General features: G+C 45.2%; 1 protein-coding gene across 1 annotated transcript in view; it reads left to right on the top strand.

The window, feature by feature from the left end:
- The window catches only part of LOC138515897 (alcohol dehydrogenase 1-like), a 180,979-nt gene that overhangs the window by 119,721 nt on the left and 44,462 nt on the right, over positions 1–16,796 (top strand). The window contains exon 7 of the mRNA XM_069630660.1: positions 6,158–6,293. Within this exon, the coding sequence (XP_069486761.1) occupies positions 6,158–6,293 (136 nt within the window). The remainder of the gene's footprint in view (positions 1–6,157; positions 6,294–16,796) is intronic.

Here is a 16,796-nt window from a genome sequence, read left to right as displayed (position 1 = left end):
ACCTACCTAGAAATAGGGATCAACAGACCTCGAGAACATGATGAAAAGGAGGTGTAGAAGCAATGTGATCCTCTGTGCCTTACAATACAGTCTTTAAGAGCACCCCACAAATGTTTCTCCTACAGCCTCAAGTCCCACTTCCACAGTTCATCCAGGAGGCAAAGATCTTGTTGGCTTTAATGTGATTGTTCAACCCCGTAAATTCCAGCTAAGCAAAGTACCCATTAGTTTCACGCTCTATCAACCTACGCATTGCAGTGATAAAGAACTGTGTCATTCTGCCCTATAGATTCGTAATCGTACTCAGACCAGATTGCAATGACCTTTTTTAAATGAACCACAAAGTTAACGGCCCTCATTACGACCCTGGCGTTGGACCATGGTGCTAACAGCACCATGGTCCATGCCGGTAACTTACCGACTCCGCCATGGCGGAATGGGGAATTACCGCCCCATTCCGAGGTTGGCGGGGCGGTAATTCCCCATGCCACCTTGGCCCTTCCCCATTCCCATTTTTGCCCCATAGGGCTCAATGGGAATGGGGAAGGCGCTAAGTACGGGGCCGCAAATTGCGGCACCGTACTTAGCACCAAGGTCCCTTTGCGGGTTGGTTTTTAACGCCTGCAAAAAGCAGGCGTTAAAATCTCCAACCCGCAAAGGGACCTTGTAATTAGGCATTAAGGGGTTAACGGCGCCGCCACCTTTTACGGCGCCATTAACCCCTTAACGCCTGGGTTGTAATGAGGTCCAACAACCCCATCCTCTGTAATCCACACACACCATAACCCCAACCCGCATTTACCGATTCCCCCCACAAGCAATAATAATATCACAAAAACCAACGAAAGGCAAACATGGCCACCGGTAGGGGGCATCAGAGAAGCCATCCCAGTTTGCTCCAGCACATAAATTGCTCCACATTAATCATAGCATTTTCCCCTCAGTCGTACACACCTGTGGTGGCTCATAAGAGAACATTAGCGAACACCAGGCAAACAGAGTGAGCTCATGTAGCCAGTGCACTTCCCTAATGCCTAATGATTAACTTCAAAAGGGGTGGGTGGATTCTACCACAAACATTTACATTTTTTTGGGTTCTATGTGAAAAGACCTCTTTTTAAAGGTCTCAACAGAAAAAGACCGATTTACATTGACCGATTTTCTTTTGATCGGAAAACCGGCATTGTTGAGGTCTTTTTCTCTTGAGACCTTTAAAACGCGTTTTTCCTTTTTTTATATCCCAGCCCCCGGCATTCTTCCTCCCCACCCCCCACCACCACCCACTCCCCCAAACCAAAGCACACATGCACACACATAACACACACACCAACACACACGCACCCACACACTCGTTCTCCTGGTCCTGCACTTCCGGGTCCCGACCTGCCTGTAAGCCCCCGAGTGCACTCTTGTACGCCAGGGGCGTGACAGATTTAGAAAGACTGCTCTGTGCGGTCACGGAGCGGTCTTTCTAAATCGGTCTTTTAGCGGATAGATCTTTTTGAGAAGATCTTTTTACTTAGGACCTTTTTTTGCTGGTTTTGCTTGTTTCGCTTCTTACCACCTTTTTTCCTGGAGTGCCAAGCGGGGGCCTCAACAAGGAGGAATATTGGAAAGATCCCCAGAGGGCAATATGGGTTCAGTCACATCCTAAAGCAGTAAAGATGTACCAGGGCCACCCACTGTGAAGTTGCAGTCACAACACTGGCCTGGAAGAACTCCAAAGGGGCCTGACCTCAAAAAGGGGCACCTCACGTATACATACATGGATGACTAAAATGTGGACACTTTTCTCTCCTGGTGAGTGCTGATATACAGTTTAGCACCTCCAGAGTCCTGGAGAAGAATGAGAAGCCAAGGGCCCCTCTAAAGTGAACCGGCACCCTCTGTGGCAGCACACTTGAAATCCGGGTGATAGAGAAAGTGGTGCATGACCCATCAGGACGCTCTAGTTGGGTCTCCCATCAGTGTCAGGCAGCAGCACCAGGTGTCTCTGCAGCTGCAGGGCCACACAGACAGTCAATGCCACCCCTTGCATTGCAAAAACACCAGCAGAGGTCAGGAGGCAGAAGGTGGGTAGCCACACGCTGTGTAGTTTCAGATACCAGACCCCTTTGAGGATGGGGAATTGAATTGGCACCAGCCACGCCCACAGCGTTGCATCCAAGATGGCGGGCTGACCTCCTCCATGATCACTGATGCCCAAAATCTAACAGTGGAGACAGCTGCTGGACTAACAACCAGGAGCAAAGAATCACAAGCAGGGGAGCAACCAGTAGCAAGGTCAGTATCCCCGATCCCCTCTGAGCTAGGCTCTTAGGCAGCCATTTTCCTGCATGGCCTCTAGCACCGTCACTCCCTCGTAACTTCCTGCTTTTGTTCTTGTCATTGCCTCCTTCAATACCCCTTCACCTCTTCACCACCTCCTCCTGATGTTATTCCCTCTTCCAAACTCTTCCAATCGCCTTCAAATGCTACCTCTTCCTCCAAACTCTCATTACCTCCTCCTACCAACACGACCAAAACTCTTCTCTCGCCCTCCTGATGTTACATCCTTCCCCAAACCCTCACCACCTCATCCTATCACCACCACTTTCTTCCCTTCTTCAACTCCTACTCCTCATATTATCTCCTCCTTCAAACACTAAACTCCTAATCCTGGCTTCTTCTCCCCCTCTCACCTCCAGCAGTCTCTGCTTCTCTCATAAAGCCTTCATCTACCAGCCACTACATGCTCACACAATCCACACTGCTGATCTAAGATGTTTGCCTTATGTAGAGAGATTCCTCCTCCTCTTGGTTGGGACTGTGCTTGAGGGTCTGCACATGTGGTTGCCAAGTGTTTGTGAGGGAAAGGATTGGCCATGTCCCTAGATTCCTGTGTGTCAGAGTGAGGCAGAGGTGGCTGACCTACACTTAAGCAATATGCCCTGAGCAGCTGGGGCATTACCAACTGCCGCCCCGGGGCCCCTAGTTATAGGCCCGAGCAAAGCGACTCGGTAATGTCCCCGCCGCAAGGGACATATAGCTATTAGTACCCTGGCCCACAAGATATGCGTGACCGGGGCACTAAAAACATTTTTGTTGTCCAGAAACCCTGCAGCGTTTCGGGACAACAACAAAAAGAAAGATCAAGTAAATGGCAACCGGGAAAGGGAAAACAGAGTCCGTTTTCCCTTTCCATGGTGCCCATCAAGAGCGGACGCGCTGGGAACAGAAGTGTTCCCAGCGTGTCCGTTCCCGAAAGATGACAGAGACGAAGGTAAGTGGGGTTGAGAGGGGGAAAAAAAGAAAAAAAAAACATACCTGAATCCCCGGCGGTGGACGAAGGCGGCCTCCAGCTGTGTGGTGGCCCGGAGCGGGGATGGCCCCACTTCGAGCCTCGTCATTGGCTGAGGGACTGCCATGCCCCCCCGCAGGGGACAAAGGCATGGAATCCCAGCCGAGGGATTCCCGGCCGGGTAATGCCTCGGCGAGGGCCAATCAGAATGGTCCTTTCATTCTGATTGCGCCCTCGCTGGGTACTAATAGCACTTTTGTATTTATTCACCAAGAAGCCCTTTACAAATGTCATTTTGATGGCCGAAGCAGTCCCATGCTGAGTGCTTCACAAACATTTACAAAGACATGTTGTGATAGTTAATCCTTGAAACCAGCTGGTGGAGGGGAATAAACAGGAGCCAATGTATGGGAACAGCAAGGACATCTTCAGTGATTACAATATGTACACAGATATTCAGAAGTGCAAGCCAGTGGTGACAGTGGATGGGGATTATTGGCGTAAGTGGAATGGTATCATTGGCACTTCAAACTATTTCAATTTCTTTTATCTTGGTGTTTTATAAAAACAGGATAATTCACAGAGCTAAAAAGCAGAACATTCTGGGTATTGAAATGGAAACACGCGGGGACACAAAACGACACAACTAACACATGTTTTGCAGGGCTGAGTTGACCGCAGATATATGCCCTGCAAAACAGAATGTTTTTGATATAAGAGCTTTATTAGAAGCAGAAGTGTAGAAGTTCAAGGGGCTTTGAGCAGGGTATGGGTACTCTTGCTCCCTGCTCCAAGTGGGACTAGTTCAGTGAAAGGCATAGTTTTTAGCCTTGTTCTGAAGGATAGACGAATAGGTTCAAGTCGGTGTTCCAATGTTAAGGCATTCCAAAGTGTAGGCCCAGTAGCTCTTAAGTGCCAAGGACGAGTATGCTCGTCCTTTTTGCATAGACTTACATAATAGCCTGGCACGTAAGGTTAAGATTGTCATGCCATGATCTTTCTTTATGTGGGATGACACTGGTAGCTTATTAACTGTCCTGGATGTTAGGAAAATGCATGCTTTGTACCTCCTGAAGCATCTCACAATGTAGGAGGGGCCCATATAACTGACGGCTCCCCAGATGATGCAGAGTATCTTTAATTTGACGTGAGATTGGATAAGTAGCCATTGGAGGGGGGATGTTAATGCCCTTGCAAAATCTAGTATCTTTTCTTCAGTCCAAACCTTAGTCAGGCTGCTCTGTTCTGTATTGTCAGAAGGTGTGAGATCTCCTCTTTGGGGGATTCCCATTAAGAGAATATTGCAGTGGTCCAGCCAGGGGTCCAGATCATGAAGTAAAAGCTACTGGTACACTAATACTTGGAGAAAAAAAAACAGGGGTCACTGCAGTAGCCCCATACAATGGATAAATCCAGAGGCCCACGCGCAGCCAAGAAGACAATAGGGAGAGAGAGAGAGGAAGACAGGTAATTGGCTGCCCAAAAATTAATGTGTCACAGAGAAGCGGATTAAGTAGGGGTGCAGTGAATGGTTTGTAGGAGTCCAATCACAGGCAAAATACTGGCGAACCTGTAATGAGGTCCATTGAGGAACTTCGTGTTGGGATATTCCTCCAGTTCCCCAGGTTCAAAGAGGTCTGCTCTCCTTGTGAAATTTGCAGGTGGGAAGGATGTCTGGATATCGGAAGACTTGACCACATACAGCGTCTTCTTGTAGATCAATACGTGTGAGTATGATTCAGGCTGTGCATAATGAGACTGATATTTCGCAACCTATATTGACCTCTTGGTGACCTTGCTTCGTGAAAAATATGTAAATAACATTATAGAACACTTCCCGAACAGGAAAGGTGTGACAAGTTAGAGTGGTTTTCTGTGTAGCCATATAGAGATAGAAAGCACTCTAACTGCTGATGTTGTCGCTTAGAGGGTTGAAGAGTGAGAGACATAGAAATAGACCTAAAGCCTTGCAACCTCAACTGTGGTGGGAACAAGGTAGGTAAATATTTGTGGTTTGAGATTTGGTGCAATTGAGCGACAGCCCAACAGGCAAGTGCCTTCTTAAAGCTTGTAAGCTCAGTCACATGTCAGTCTTTCCAAACCTGTCGGCACCTCTGGAGTTTCCTACCTCAGGTTTGGCCTACGGAGGAGGGAAAAATAGGAATAAACTCATCCCACATGTACCCGCGACTTGTGTCCTGTATGAACGGGCAGGAACCATTTCTATGTGAGCTGCAAGGAAGGTTGAAAATTTGCTTCAACCTAAACTACCTTACAAGAGATTCAAAGGTGTGCAATTAGAAATTGAAATTACAAATTGCAGAATCCCTTTTGTTCGTTTCCCTCAGGCACTTTGCATTTGTGAATCCTGCCAATTTCAGAAGCACTAGTTTTGTATATAAAACATACTTCTGCATGTTTTGTCCCACTTATTTGTTACCTGGTTCTTGTCTGATTTGTATGAGTACAATAAGGATGAAATTTTGATTTAAATGAAGTGGAATGAATTAAACATGGAAACATATATTTATAATAGTGCTTTTTTCAAATTTTCTAAAAGTGTTTTTCAAGATTGGAACACGATTTATTAAACAATACAAGTATTCACATCATATTCTGCTTCGGCTGAATACTTAACAAACTGTTCGGTATTTGGCCGGATACCAAATATGCTATTCGGTACACCTCTAATTATGACTAATGCTGCTGAAAGTACTGGGCTATGAGTTAAGATGCAGGTTACATGTTTTGGCTTTCATTCCAGTAGACTGATTGGACGCCTGATGCATAGAGGCAATGCTTAACATGTTTAGCCTAGTTGTACTTGAAATGATATGGAGATGTTCGAGCCACTATGTTTATCTGGTTCTTTTTCAGACCTCTGCCTTGCTTTCCTGCCATTTTGCGTTTGGAACCTGTGTCATCATTGGAGCGGCTGGAAAATCATCACAGCTGTCCTTCGACCCCATGTTGCTGCTCACAGGACGCACTCTGAAAGGATCTGTTTTCGGAGGTACTGTATGATGCACTAGGTTTTGCTCATGTCTTCTAGCGCATGAGTGAGCGGGGGAATCATTTGGATAGTGCACTCTGTGCTGTGAATTACCTCATGGTGCTTGTCATCACCTCAGAGAAGGCAGGTGTACTTGTACTTGACTATTAAAGAGATGGGTTTTAAGGAGAGCTCTGAACGACTGATGGCTGGGTTCCTGCCCAAGGTCAGAACGGAGGAAGTTCCAGTGTATTGGCCCCACACAAAGAACTTCTGTTCACTGCATGGTGTACCTTCAAACCTGGTAAGGCATGCTGGCTGACTTCGGCCGATCTCTGAGTTTTGGAAGAGGAGTGTCTCAGGATTGTTTTTATCAAGTAAATTAACACATTTCCCAAGAGACATCTATGTATATGTGCTGGTCTTTAAAGAGAATCCTATGCTTGACAGAAAGCCAGTGAAGAGATCGATAGGCAGTTCACACATAGTCCCTTTTCTGGAGATTAAGAACCATTCTCACTGATGCAGCTTGTGATTTCTGGAGATACACCTGGCTAGCATTAAAGGAATTGCACTAATCAAGGCAGGGGTTCATGAGGGACTCCTTCGTAGAAGCTTTCTTCATTCTTTCACACGCGTCTTGAACTGCTGCATCCAAACCCAGAATCCCCTCACAATAACTGGGGGAGTCCTACACATGACACACATAAACTGTTACTTGCCTTTTACCCCATGCAACCTGCAAGCTTCGTCAAACGAGCATTAGCAAATGAACACATTAATAACCTCATACATACTAGCCTAGGCCTTACAGAACTCTGGACAATGAAGGGACTCAGGGTCATTGCCTTTCTTGTAGGTAATGGACCCTGAGAAATTAGCATCTTTAGACAGCCAACTCTTTAACCTTAGTGTTCATCTGGTGGGCCCACTCTGACTGACTGATGTGTTCTCGCCTTTTTTGTCAGCTCTTATTCTAGGTTCCCTGAAGCTACCTCATAAGACATTCTATGAACTTTAAATGAAGTTGAATAGCCTTGAGTCTGAGTAACTCCTTCTACATCGCTAACCTAGCATCAGTACCAGTAAAAGCTACAGTAGGAGCAGTTGCAGACAATAGATGCCCCCCTATTCTCCATCAGTAGAAAGACTATCTTGCAAATCCAAGACAGCTTTTTGTAGTTATAAGTTATGCCTATTGCAATTAAACTCCAAGCTATACACAGTTTTCAGACAGTAACCCCCTGAATGTTGCTAACAATTGTACTATAGTAATAGTTATCTTAAAAGATAGGCTACTCTAGAGTTAAACTTTCTGCATGTATAGTCTACGTCTTTTATTGGCACCTTGTTGTTCACATTTGAAGCTCACATCAACTTTTGATCTCGGAAGAATAGCTCAGCGGCAACGTGCTCGCCTTAGAAACAAGACGGCAAGGAGCAACACAGGTTCGATCCCCGGGTCCGCGCTTGGGTATTAAGCGCATTATAAATAACCTATCATATCATAACTAGCAGTAAACACGAGGTCAACTTTGTATATTCTACCATTTACAGATCAGATGCGACAGTGAAGGACAAGCTTTTTAAATATCTCACAGATAGGAATACCCCTTTGAGATATGAATGACATGAATGATTTGCTAAGAACAACTGTTTACCCTGTAAACCCTGCTACCAATTTGTTAGGGTTTTTTTCTGAATATCTTTAGTGAAGCTTTCAGAGAGTCAAAATTATAAATTGAGGAATTCGGCTCCATCTAACGGTTTCATAGGATGAAGGCAGAGCAGCTCTGGATATCATAACATGTAACAACATATGTCTCCTCCCCCAACTGTACCTGGTAAACCATTCCTACAGACATCATTCGTGTTTCTAATACTCTCCTTTGTTAGTTTCTTGAATCAGTTTATTGATCCTCTCAGCACATTTCACATATATTGCTCTGTCCTGCAAATATCCATTCTAAATCATTGTGAAAAGAAACCCCATTCTTTTCAGTCAGGTTGCTCCTAATGCGTGCTGAACCTCAGAGTATAATCCTGCATTCTGAGCGACCTGACAGCTGCTCACGTTCGCCCTGCCACCCCCCGCCCCCTGTGCCGGCATTTCTGCTTCTCTCTCCCCACCATTCACACCCTTCCAACCCCTCACTTACCTGAAGGGGTTGCAGCGCAAAATACCACTGCACCGCTCCTCTCATGGTCACCGTGCCACCATGGAAACGGACGAGGGGCTCTGATCAGAGGCTGGCAACAATTTCCATGGCTGCATTGTAGGTTAGTATTTCTTTCAAACAATGGGTTGCGCGCTTGCCGAGACCTATTGTTTCAAAGTAAAACATTGCTTTTAGCACCCCAGGATGTAAACCTGAGGCGCTAATAGCCATAATCACAAGTTCAGAGGGTCCTACCATGTGGTAATGTCCCGGGGCGTAGCTTCACTCTAGCCTATTAACTCGGACTGTGGGCCATGGCCACCTGGTACTGCTCTTGGAACTCGTGATTTTGACTGTTATTCCTTTGCTTGTGTCCCGCTGTAGATTCATGTTTCCTTCCTATGTGGTGCTGGAGGAACTTCATCTTGAGGCAAATAGGTAATTGCAGAGGACTGTTTATTGACCTAAAAAGTGCCAATACTAACACTTAAGGATACAAAACCTGGGGTCTCTCTGGAACTAGAAAGCTAGTTGACCAGCATGATTTAAAGGTGGAGGAGTTCAGGGCAATATTAGTTTAGGCCCAAATAGAGTCTTCTTGCCATGACTCCCACGTGTTATGCTTTATAACTATGCAATCAGTTGGTATGAGGTGAGAGCCTAGCAGGACGTGCTTCATTTATTTTGCAAGTCTACATCTCATCAGAAAATAAAAATACATACTGATGCTTATTTTCCCTCATATCGATAACAGATGAGTATATCTGCAGTCTTACTTGCCAACATGGCAGTCCCCAATACTTGAAGAGACAAAATATTGCTGGAGGCCAAAAACAAAAGACTTTTATTGTATTAGTAAGAAGGGAACTGAGCTGGTGGAGATCCCTCGATAGGACTTATTACTTAGGCGAGTTACTTTTGGCCTCAGTCAGTCAGTCGGTCAGTCAATTCAACTTTATTTCTGTAATGATGCTATTAAAGATTCCTATAAAAAAAAAAGAGAAATATCATAAAATACAAATTCTTACATTAAAAATCATAACAATAACAAATGCTACATATCACATCATCATTGGCATACTGTAATTAAATAACAGCTAAAATACCAACATGAATAAATACAGAATATATTAGTTGCTTTTTAACTACAATGAAAGACACTCAACAAGCCTGCTGGGTAAAAAGCAAAAGGGCCCAAGTGCTATAAGGTGATGTCGCCCTAAGTAAGAATAGCAAAGAAAAGTGGCATTGCCCAAATGTAGCACTCGAAGAACTGGCTTCCAATTTCTATTCCTAATCTGGCTATTCCTAGGACAAAAGGAAACAAAAAAATGCACTACAGGCTCAATTATATCAGGGCAGAAGCGACACAAACTGTCTTACATAACAATTTGATGAAAATACCACCTGGCAGTAATCTCTTTTAAAAAGATACAGTTAAAACACAATTTAGTTACTTGAATTTAAGGCTTGGAATAAGGAGACCATATAAGTTAAGGTTCTTTGCCTATATAAGTTCATGATGTCTATTGCTTGGTTTACTTATCTCCCCTTGATCCCTTTGCTGTTTCAAATTTTCTAAAAGAAGAGTCTTAGCACGGAGTATGAGATTCTTACTCTTACCCACTAATGAATCTAAAGAACAAGAAGATGATGGCAGGGGCATTAATGATTGTATACAGGCCACTCAAGGTACTGCACCCACCCTTTCCCTTGACTAAATAACATTAAGAATTGTTAGGGAAAGGTTAACATGGTAACTGTTTAATATACCGAGAAATAGAAGAAAGGTTTTCAAATAGAAATGGTCTATTATGAATTCCTTGATGAATTCCTTCTGGCAGGAATAAGTAGAAGCAGACTGCGGTACGCCAGAAAGCTGCTTGCAGAAGTCTTTTTAATGTGTTTGTAATAGGTTACCACTATGGAAACCCATGGTCCAGCCCCATACAATGACAGAGATCATACATTGGCATCAAAAGCACATAGCATATAGTCAATAAACTGTGCCTTAAAATTTGAAGCAAACTTAAAAATCCCACCAATTACCTTTTACTCTCACTATCTTCCTGATGAGAATTAGTGTCCTCACCTGAAGAGTCTGGAGATCATGGTATGCCCCTGTTGGAGGCCACTGCGCTTGGCTGGGAACAGTGGAGTAATGTTGCTGAAAAAGTTGGGGGGGATATGACATCTGAAGGAAAGGTGCCCCATCCAAATGAATGGGGACAAAATGGTGTGCCATGAAAGTTGGGGGGGGGGGCAAACAACCCTGTACCCCCTAAAGTTACGCCCATGGTTGGGAAAACAAGTCAAGTAAAGTGGACCTCTGGGAGACCGCCCTCTCGGGGAACAAGCATTCTAGGCACAAAAAAATCCCTTCTTTAGGCTTCAACAGGAGGTGTCCCCAATAGGTGGCTGGCAGAGTTGGTAATCAGACAGCACAGCCTTGATGCGGAGGGCGACACAGTGTGTCAAAAGGAAGAAGGTGGAGCTCAGAGAGGAGGGCAGAATGAGATAGGATATAAAGGAGTGGAGGGGGACAAGTATAGGGCAGGAAAGCACAGAACAAGAACTAGCATCTCATCCGTAGTCTGGAGGGAAGGGTTGCAATGCAGGGAGATGCAGTTTGGTGACTGAAATAAATGGAAGGTGGCCATCTTGGAAAACAACTACACTGCTAGTTTTTTTCACGTTCCAAACATGTTGGAACAATTCCTGACACTAGCCACCAACACCTCCAGACACTCACCAGCGCAGCTTGACAGTATGACCCCCTCCTCAATCTGGGGTTGCCGGGTTTCCATGGATGTCGGCGAATCAAAAGAGGAGCATGAATATGGTGCAAAGGCTCCCAAGATCTTTCCGCGTCAGAGTATCCTTTCAAATGGATGAGGTACTGTAGGGTAGCACTATAGTATCTGGAGTCGATAATGCAAGAGACTTCATACTCCTCCGTTCCGGGTTCCTTTACATTCAATTGCTTCTTTTTTCTGATGGAATCTATCTGGGAGATAAGGTTTGAGCAGGGAAGAATGGGAAACAGGATGCAACCGGCTCTTAGGCAACTTCTGTTTGAAGGCCACTGGATCAACCTTGGAGAGGGTTCTGCATGGTCCGATATACCAAGGGGATAACTTGGACGGCTGGATCCATTTACGGAGTTACTTTGTAGACAACCATACTTCATTACCTTTTTCCCACTCAGGACAACTTCTCTGGCCTCGATCCATAGGTCTTGTTTCATCCTTTACTCCTTTCTAGGTTGTTGAAAGCAAACCTGTGTGTTTCGGTAAGATCTACCAGCAAAGAGTTGACTGAAGGTACCCTAGAAGGTGGAAAAGTAGATGCAGGAAAATGCTTATGATGGAATCCTAAGAAAAGGACTCATGTCTATGGCTGTCTGTATGGTGTTGTTGTACGTGAATTCAGCCATTGGCAATAAGTTATACCAGTTATCCTGCTCCTTGTTGGAGAAAAACCTGATGCATTGCTCTAAGGTGTGGTTTAGTCTCTCTGTCTGCCCGTTACTCTGTGGATGATAACTGGATGATAAAGCTCTACGGATACCCAGGAGATTGCAAAGTGTAGACCAGAACAACTAAGTGAATTGGCTACCTCCGTCTGATACCACTGTCTGCAGAAGTCCATGTAACCTGAAGACACCATGGAGAAAAACAGAAGCCGTTTGAGGAGCGATGGGTACTCCAGAAAGGGGGGAGAAGCATGGCATTTTACTGAAAGAATCGACTGTAGCCATGATGGCCGGAAAACCACTAGAGGGGTTTAAGTCCACAATACATTCGGTAGAGATGTGTTTCCAGGGCCCGAGCAGAGGTAGTTCTTGTTGTAGGAGGCCCATGAGTCTTGTCATAGAATATTTACTCTAAGCACAGGTGGAGCAGGAATTGACATAGTCTTGCAGATCCTTTTTGATTGTGGGCCACCAAAATGTGCGAGTAACCAAATTGAGTGTAGCCACTACACCCTTGTGTCTGGCTGTCTTGAGATCATGGCACCAGGACATAACCATGGTCTGTAACTCGGTATTTGGCATGAACAAACGTTTGCCCAAAAACTAAAGGCTTTCTTCCCTTCTCAGTTGAATTGGTAAATCCAAAAGCTGTGTACTCAGGTTGTCGTTTGAAGCATTCTTCACATTCCATAGAAAAATGTTAACCTCATAAATGAACCTCTTTCGTGACAGTAGGTATTGCTTGGATTTACATATCCCATAATGATCGCCTGTGCTTCTGGAGAGGCTGTCCGCTAGAATGTTCTTATTCCCTGGGAGATAGGTGATGTAAAAATCAAACTGGTAAAAGTAATAAGCCCATCTGGCATGTCGAGAATTATGGCATTCCATCTGTTGGATTACCAAAAAGGATACAGTGATCTGTTCAGACTTCATTTGGGTGTGTGGCTCCCTGGAGAAGATGACGCCATTCCACACAGGTCTGGCAGATGGCTAAGAGCTCTTACTCCAGGATGGAATTGTTTATTTCACTGGAGGTACGCGTACGGGAATAGTACGCCACATGATGCTCTTCTGTGTCAGCACCCATCTGTAGAAGTACGGCTCCTATGGCACAGGCCGATGCATCTGTCTCTACAATAAATGGTACTGTTTGGTTAGGTTGTAGAAGAATCAGAGAGGTACAGAAGGAATATTTCAGCTGCTGGAAGGCTCGATTGGCTTCAGGGTTCCATTTAAAGTCGACAACCTTTATAAGAAGTGCAGTAATCGGCAAGGCGATTTCAGAGAAGTTTCTCAGCGTTGAATGTCCTTGATGGATAGAGCTACTGGCCATTGCATGATGGCACGTGTCTTTTGAGAGACCACTTGGATCACTTCCTTAGAGAGAATAAACCCCAGGTAGGGAACAGAAGAATCCTCAAATACACATTTTTCTGGTTTGGCCAGAAGCTTGTGAAAACATAGATGGCATAAAATGCTGAAAGTGGAATGAAGAGAAAACCAGAATGTCATCCAAATAGACTATGACAGTGCAAAAGAGGATGTCAGTGAAGATCCTGTACATAAATCGTTGGAAGATTGCCAGTGCGTTCACCACCCCAAAGGGCATAACCTGGTATTCAAAGTTCCCCAGGGTTGTTCTGAAGGCAGTCTTCCAACCATCTCCCTTACAAATGCGCAGCAGGTTGTAAGCACCATGCAAGTCCAGCTTTGTAAACACTGTTGCTCTTTGAACCGCCTCCAGAATGTCCTTAATAAGGGGCATAGGGCAGCAATCTAGAATGGTAACAGCATTGAGGCCACGATAATCTATGCAATGTCTCAGTTCCTTTAAATCTTTCCTCGGAATGAAGTATAGAGAGGCCCCGTCTGCAGACTTAGATCTTAATAGTCCATTCTGGAGGTTGTTCATTAGATACTGCTGAAGGGCTTCCTTCTCTGTAAGAGACAATGAAAACATCCTACCAAAAGGAACTGAAGCATTAGGTACCGAGTCGATAGCACATTCTTCTTGCTGGTGCAGTGGTAGTTCTTACACATCCCTGAATTATTTGTACCTGGCAGGAATACATAGCATCACTGAAGTAGGCTTGTTGACAGGCCTGGCTTCCTCTAGGATCTCCTTAATTGACAGACTACAGTTGGAAGAGCACAATTCTGACTGGAATAATATGGTGTTTATGTGGCCAGTCAATAATGGGGTTGTGCCTGCATAACCATGGTATGCCCAAAATTATGGGGAAATGCGCTTTACGGATGAGATCAAAAGTTAGGGTCTCCTTATGACAAAACATCGCCATTTGCAAGGGTCGGGCGTCCTGAATTATGGGGCCGGATATCAGGGGAGAACCATCAAGCCCCTCAACAGGCACTGGCACTGTCTTATTCTTTCTAGGTGCAAGGCTTTCTTCAGCCAAAGCGATATCCATGAAATGTCCTGACGCAGCGCAGGCCAGGAGTGCTAACACTTCGAAGGGATTTCTTTGTGGGATCTGTAGAAAGACTCTGAACACCATCAACCTATTGTTGTACTGCTCGGAAGTCCTCTTGGTGGTGCAGAAGGGACTATTTTACCTACCCCGAACCATGGTCCCTGATAGGCCCGGGGTGGTTTGTTTCCCCGTCGGGGTGTAGGCAGTTACAAAGAAGGTGAGTTCTTGACCCACAGTAGTCTCTTCTTCTCTTGAGTTCAGTCGTAGACAAAGGGCCATGCACGGTACAAATTTGCTTTGGCTCTTTGGAGGGAATGCTTTCAGCCGGGGTATGAGGGTCAGAGTGGAAGTCAAGCCTAGGGAACCTCCCTTCTTTCCACATTCCGCTTTTCTTTCTGCCATCCTGTATTCCATCTGTAGAGAGAGGGAAGCTAAATCTTCAAACCTAGTGGGACGCGCTACTCGGGATAGTTCATCCTTTATATCCTCGTTTAGTCCCCTCTGAAAAATTGTCTGCAAAGCTGACTCCACCCAATTGGCTTTAGCGGCCATTCAGTGGATAGTTGTAACATAAGACTGTATATCTGCTGGCCCTTGACGGATATCCAAAAGAGATTTGTATGATGAGTAGAGCACTTCTAGTCGCTCAAATCTTTCCTTTAATAAACAAAGGATGGAATAATCCTGTAGAGCAGGATTAGCAGCTGTGTCTAAAGGTGTTGCTCAATCCAAGGCATTTCCTACCAGGTTGGAAATCAGGAATCCAACCTTGCCTGGTCTAAATCGTAGGCCCTTGGTTGGAAGGTGTAATACACCGTACAGGCGTCAGAAATTCATTAAGTTTGCGAGGGGACCAATCAAATTACCCAATGGGAAAGGTCAAAGGAGGGAGGTCACCCCTCTGATCGTCTCCGGTTCCCAAAAGCTGTCATAAGGCAGAATTTTCTGCCTGTAGGGTCTGCATCTCGTGAGTAAGCCCTTGTACCGCAGCAACCAGCTCTTGGTACTGCTCCAACCAGGCCATCTTTGGCCGTTGCAAGCTCTGATGATCTTCCTGATGAGAATAAGTGTCCTCACCTGAAGAGTCTGTAGATGCGTCTGGTCATTTCCCCTTCTTCATTTCCTTATTTTCTCTGGCAGTCCATCTGCGTGTGAAGAGATAGGGTCTTCCCCCATTGAAGGCCACTGTGGTTGGTTGGGAAAACAACGACTTCTGGGAGACATCCCTTATGGGGAAAAATCCTTCTATGCACAAAAAACCCTGGATGCTGAGAATCCTTTCTTTAGGGTTTAACAGCAGGCGTCCCCAATAGGTGGCTGGCACAGGAACGCTGGAGTTGGTAATCAGCAAACACAGCCTAGGTTTAAAGGGCGACACAGAGGGGCAAAAGGAAGAAACTGGAGCTCAGAGAGGAGGGCAGAATGAGGCAAGATACAAAAGGAATAGAGGGTCAACAGGGGGACAAGCATAGGGGAAAGGAAAGAACAGAGCAAGACCTGGCATCTCACCATAGTCCAGAGGGAAGGGTTCCAATGCAGGGAGACGCTGTTGGGGGACTGCAATAAACGGGAGGTAACCATCTTGAAAAACAACTAGACTGCTAGTTTTCACGTTCCAAATGTGTTGGAACAATCCCTGACACTAGCCGCCAATGTCTCCACACAATCCATTGCCGCAACATGACAATTACATACTTGTTGACTGTTTAGCTACATGAGCAGATGGAGACATGGTGTGGGAAATTATCATGTTTAGATTACCAAAATTAACTACATAATACTTTGGCATCATTACGAGTTATAGAGTAAATCTGGTGGTAATTCCGCGACACATAATTTCTGGTACCACCATCCTGCCTTGTAGAATTAGCACCACATTAAGAGTCCACGGATGAGTTAGCACAAAATGGCGCCAAAAAGCCACTGCCATACATTAATCCCTAGGTTATCAGCAGAATATTGTTTCCGTCAAAAGAAGTAGAAGAATTGCAAAACAATAACAGCACCCAAAATTGCATTGAATTGCCGACCAGAAAAGGTGACATTGTAGGAAAGGGAAACTGAGAAGTGGTCATATTTAAAAACACAATCTAATCAAAATCAACTATTGTCTATACCCAACCAAGTTAAAAGGAGCCAAATACAATGGGCCTCATTCCGAGGTTGGTGCTAGTCATGGCGCTATTAGCGCCATGACTAGCACCTTTACCGGTACTGTGTCTGCCCTGGTTCAATGGGGACTTACCGGTCTAGTCCGACCTTTACGGGACCGTTAAGTCCCCATTGAAAATGTCAATCCCCATTCCCATTTGAGCCCCCATACAGCTCAATGGGAATGGGGAGGGTGCTAATAACGGTAGCGTAAATTACGGTACCCTTATTAGCTCTGAAGCCCCTTTGCGGGTCCCGTCCTTAACACCTGCTAAAACCAGGCGTTAAGGAAGGACCCGCAAAG

The sequence above is a fragment of the Ambystoma mexicanum genome, chromosome 6q (assembly GCF_040938575.1).
Source record: "Ambystoma mexicanum isolate Mex_15411 chromosome 6q, UKY_AmexF1_1, whole genome shotgun sequence".
NCBI classification, from domain to species: Eukaryota; Metazoa; Chordata; class Amphibia; order Caudata; family Ambystomatidae; genus Ambystoma; species Ambystoma mexicanum.
Note: the sequence above shows the minus strand (reverse complement) of the source record. Positions and strands in the feature narration are given on the sequence as shown.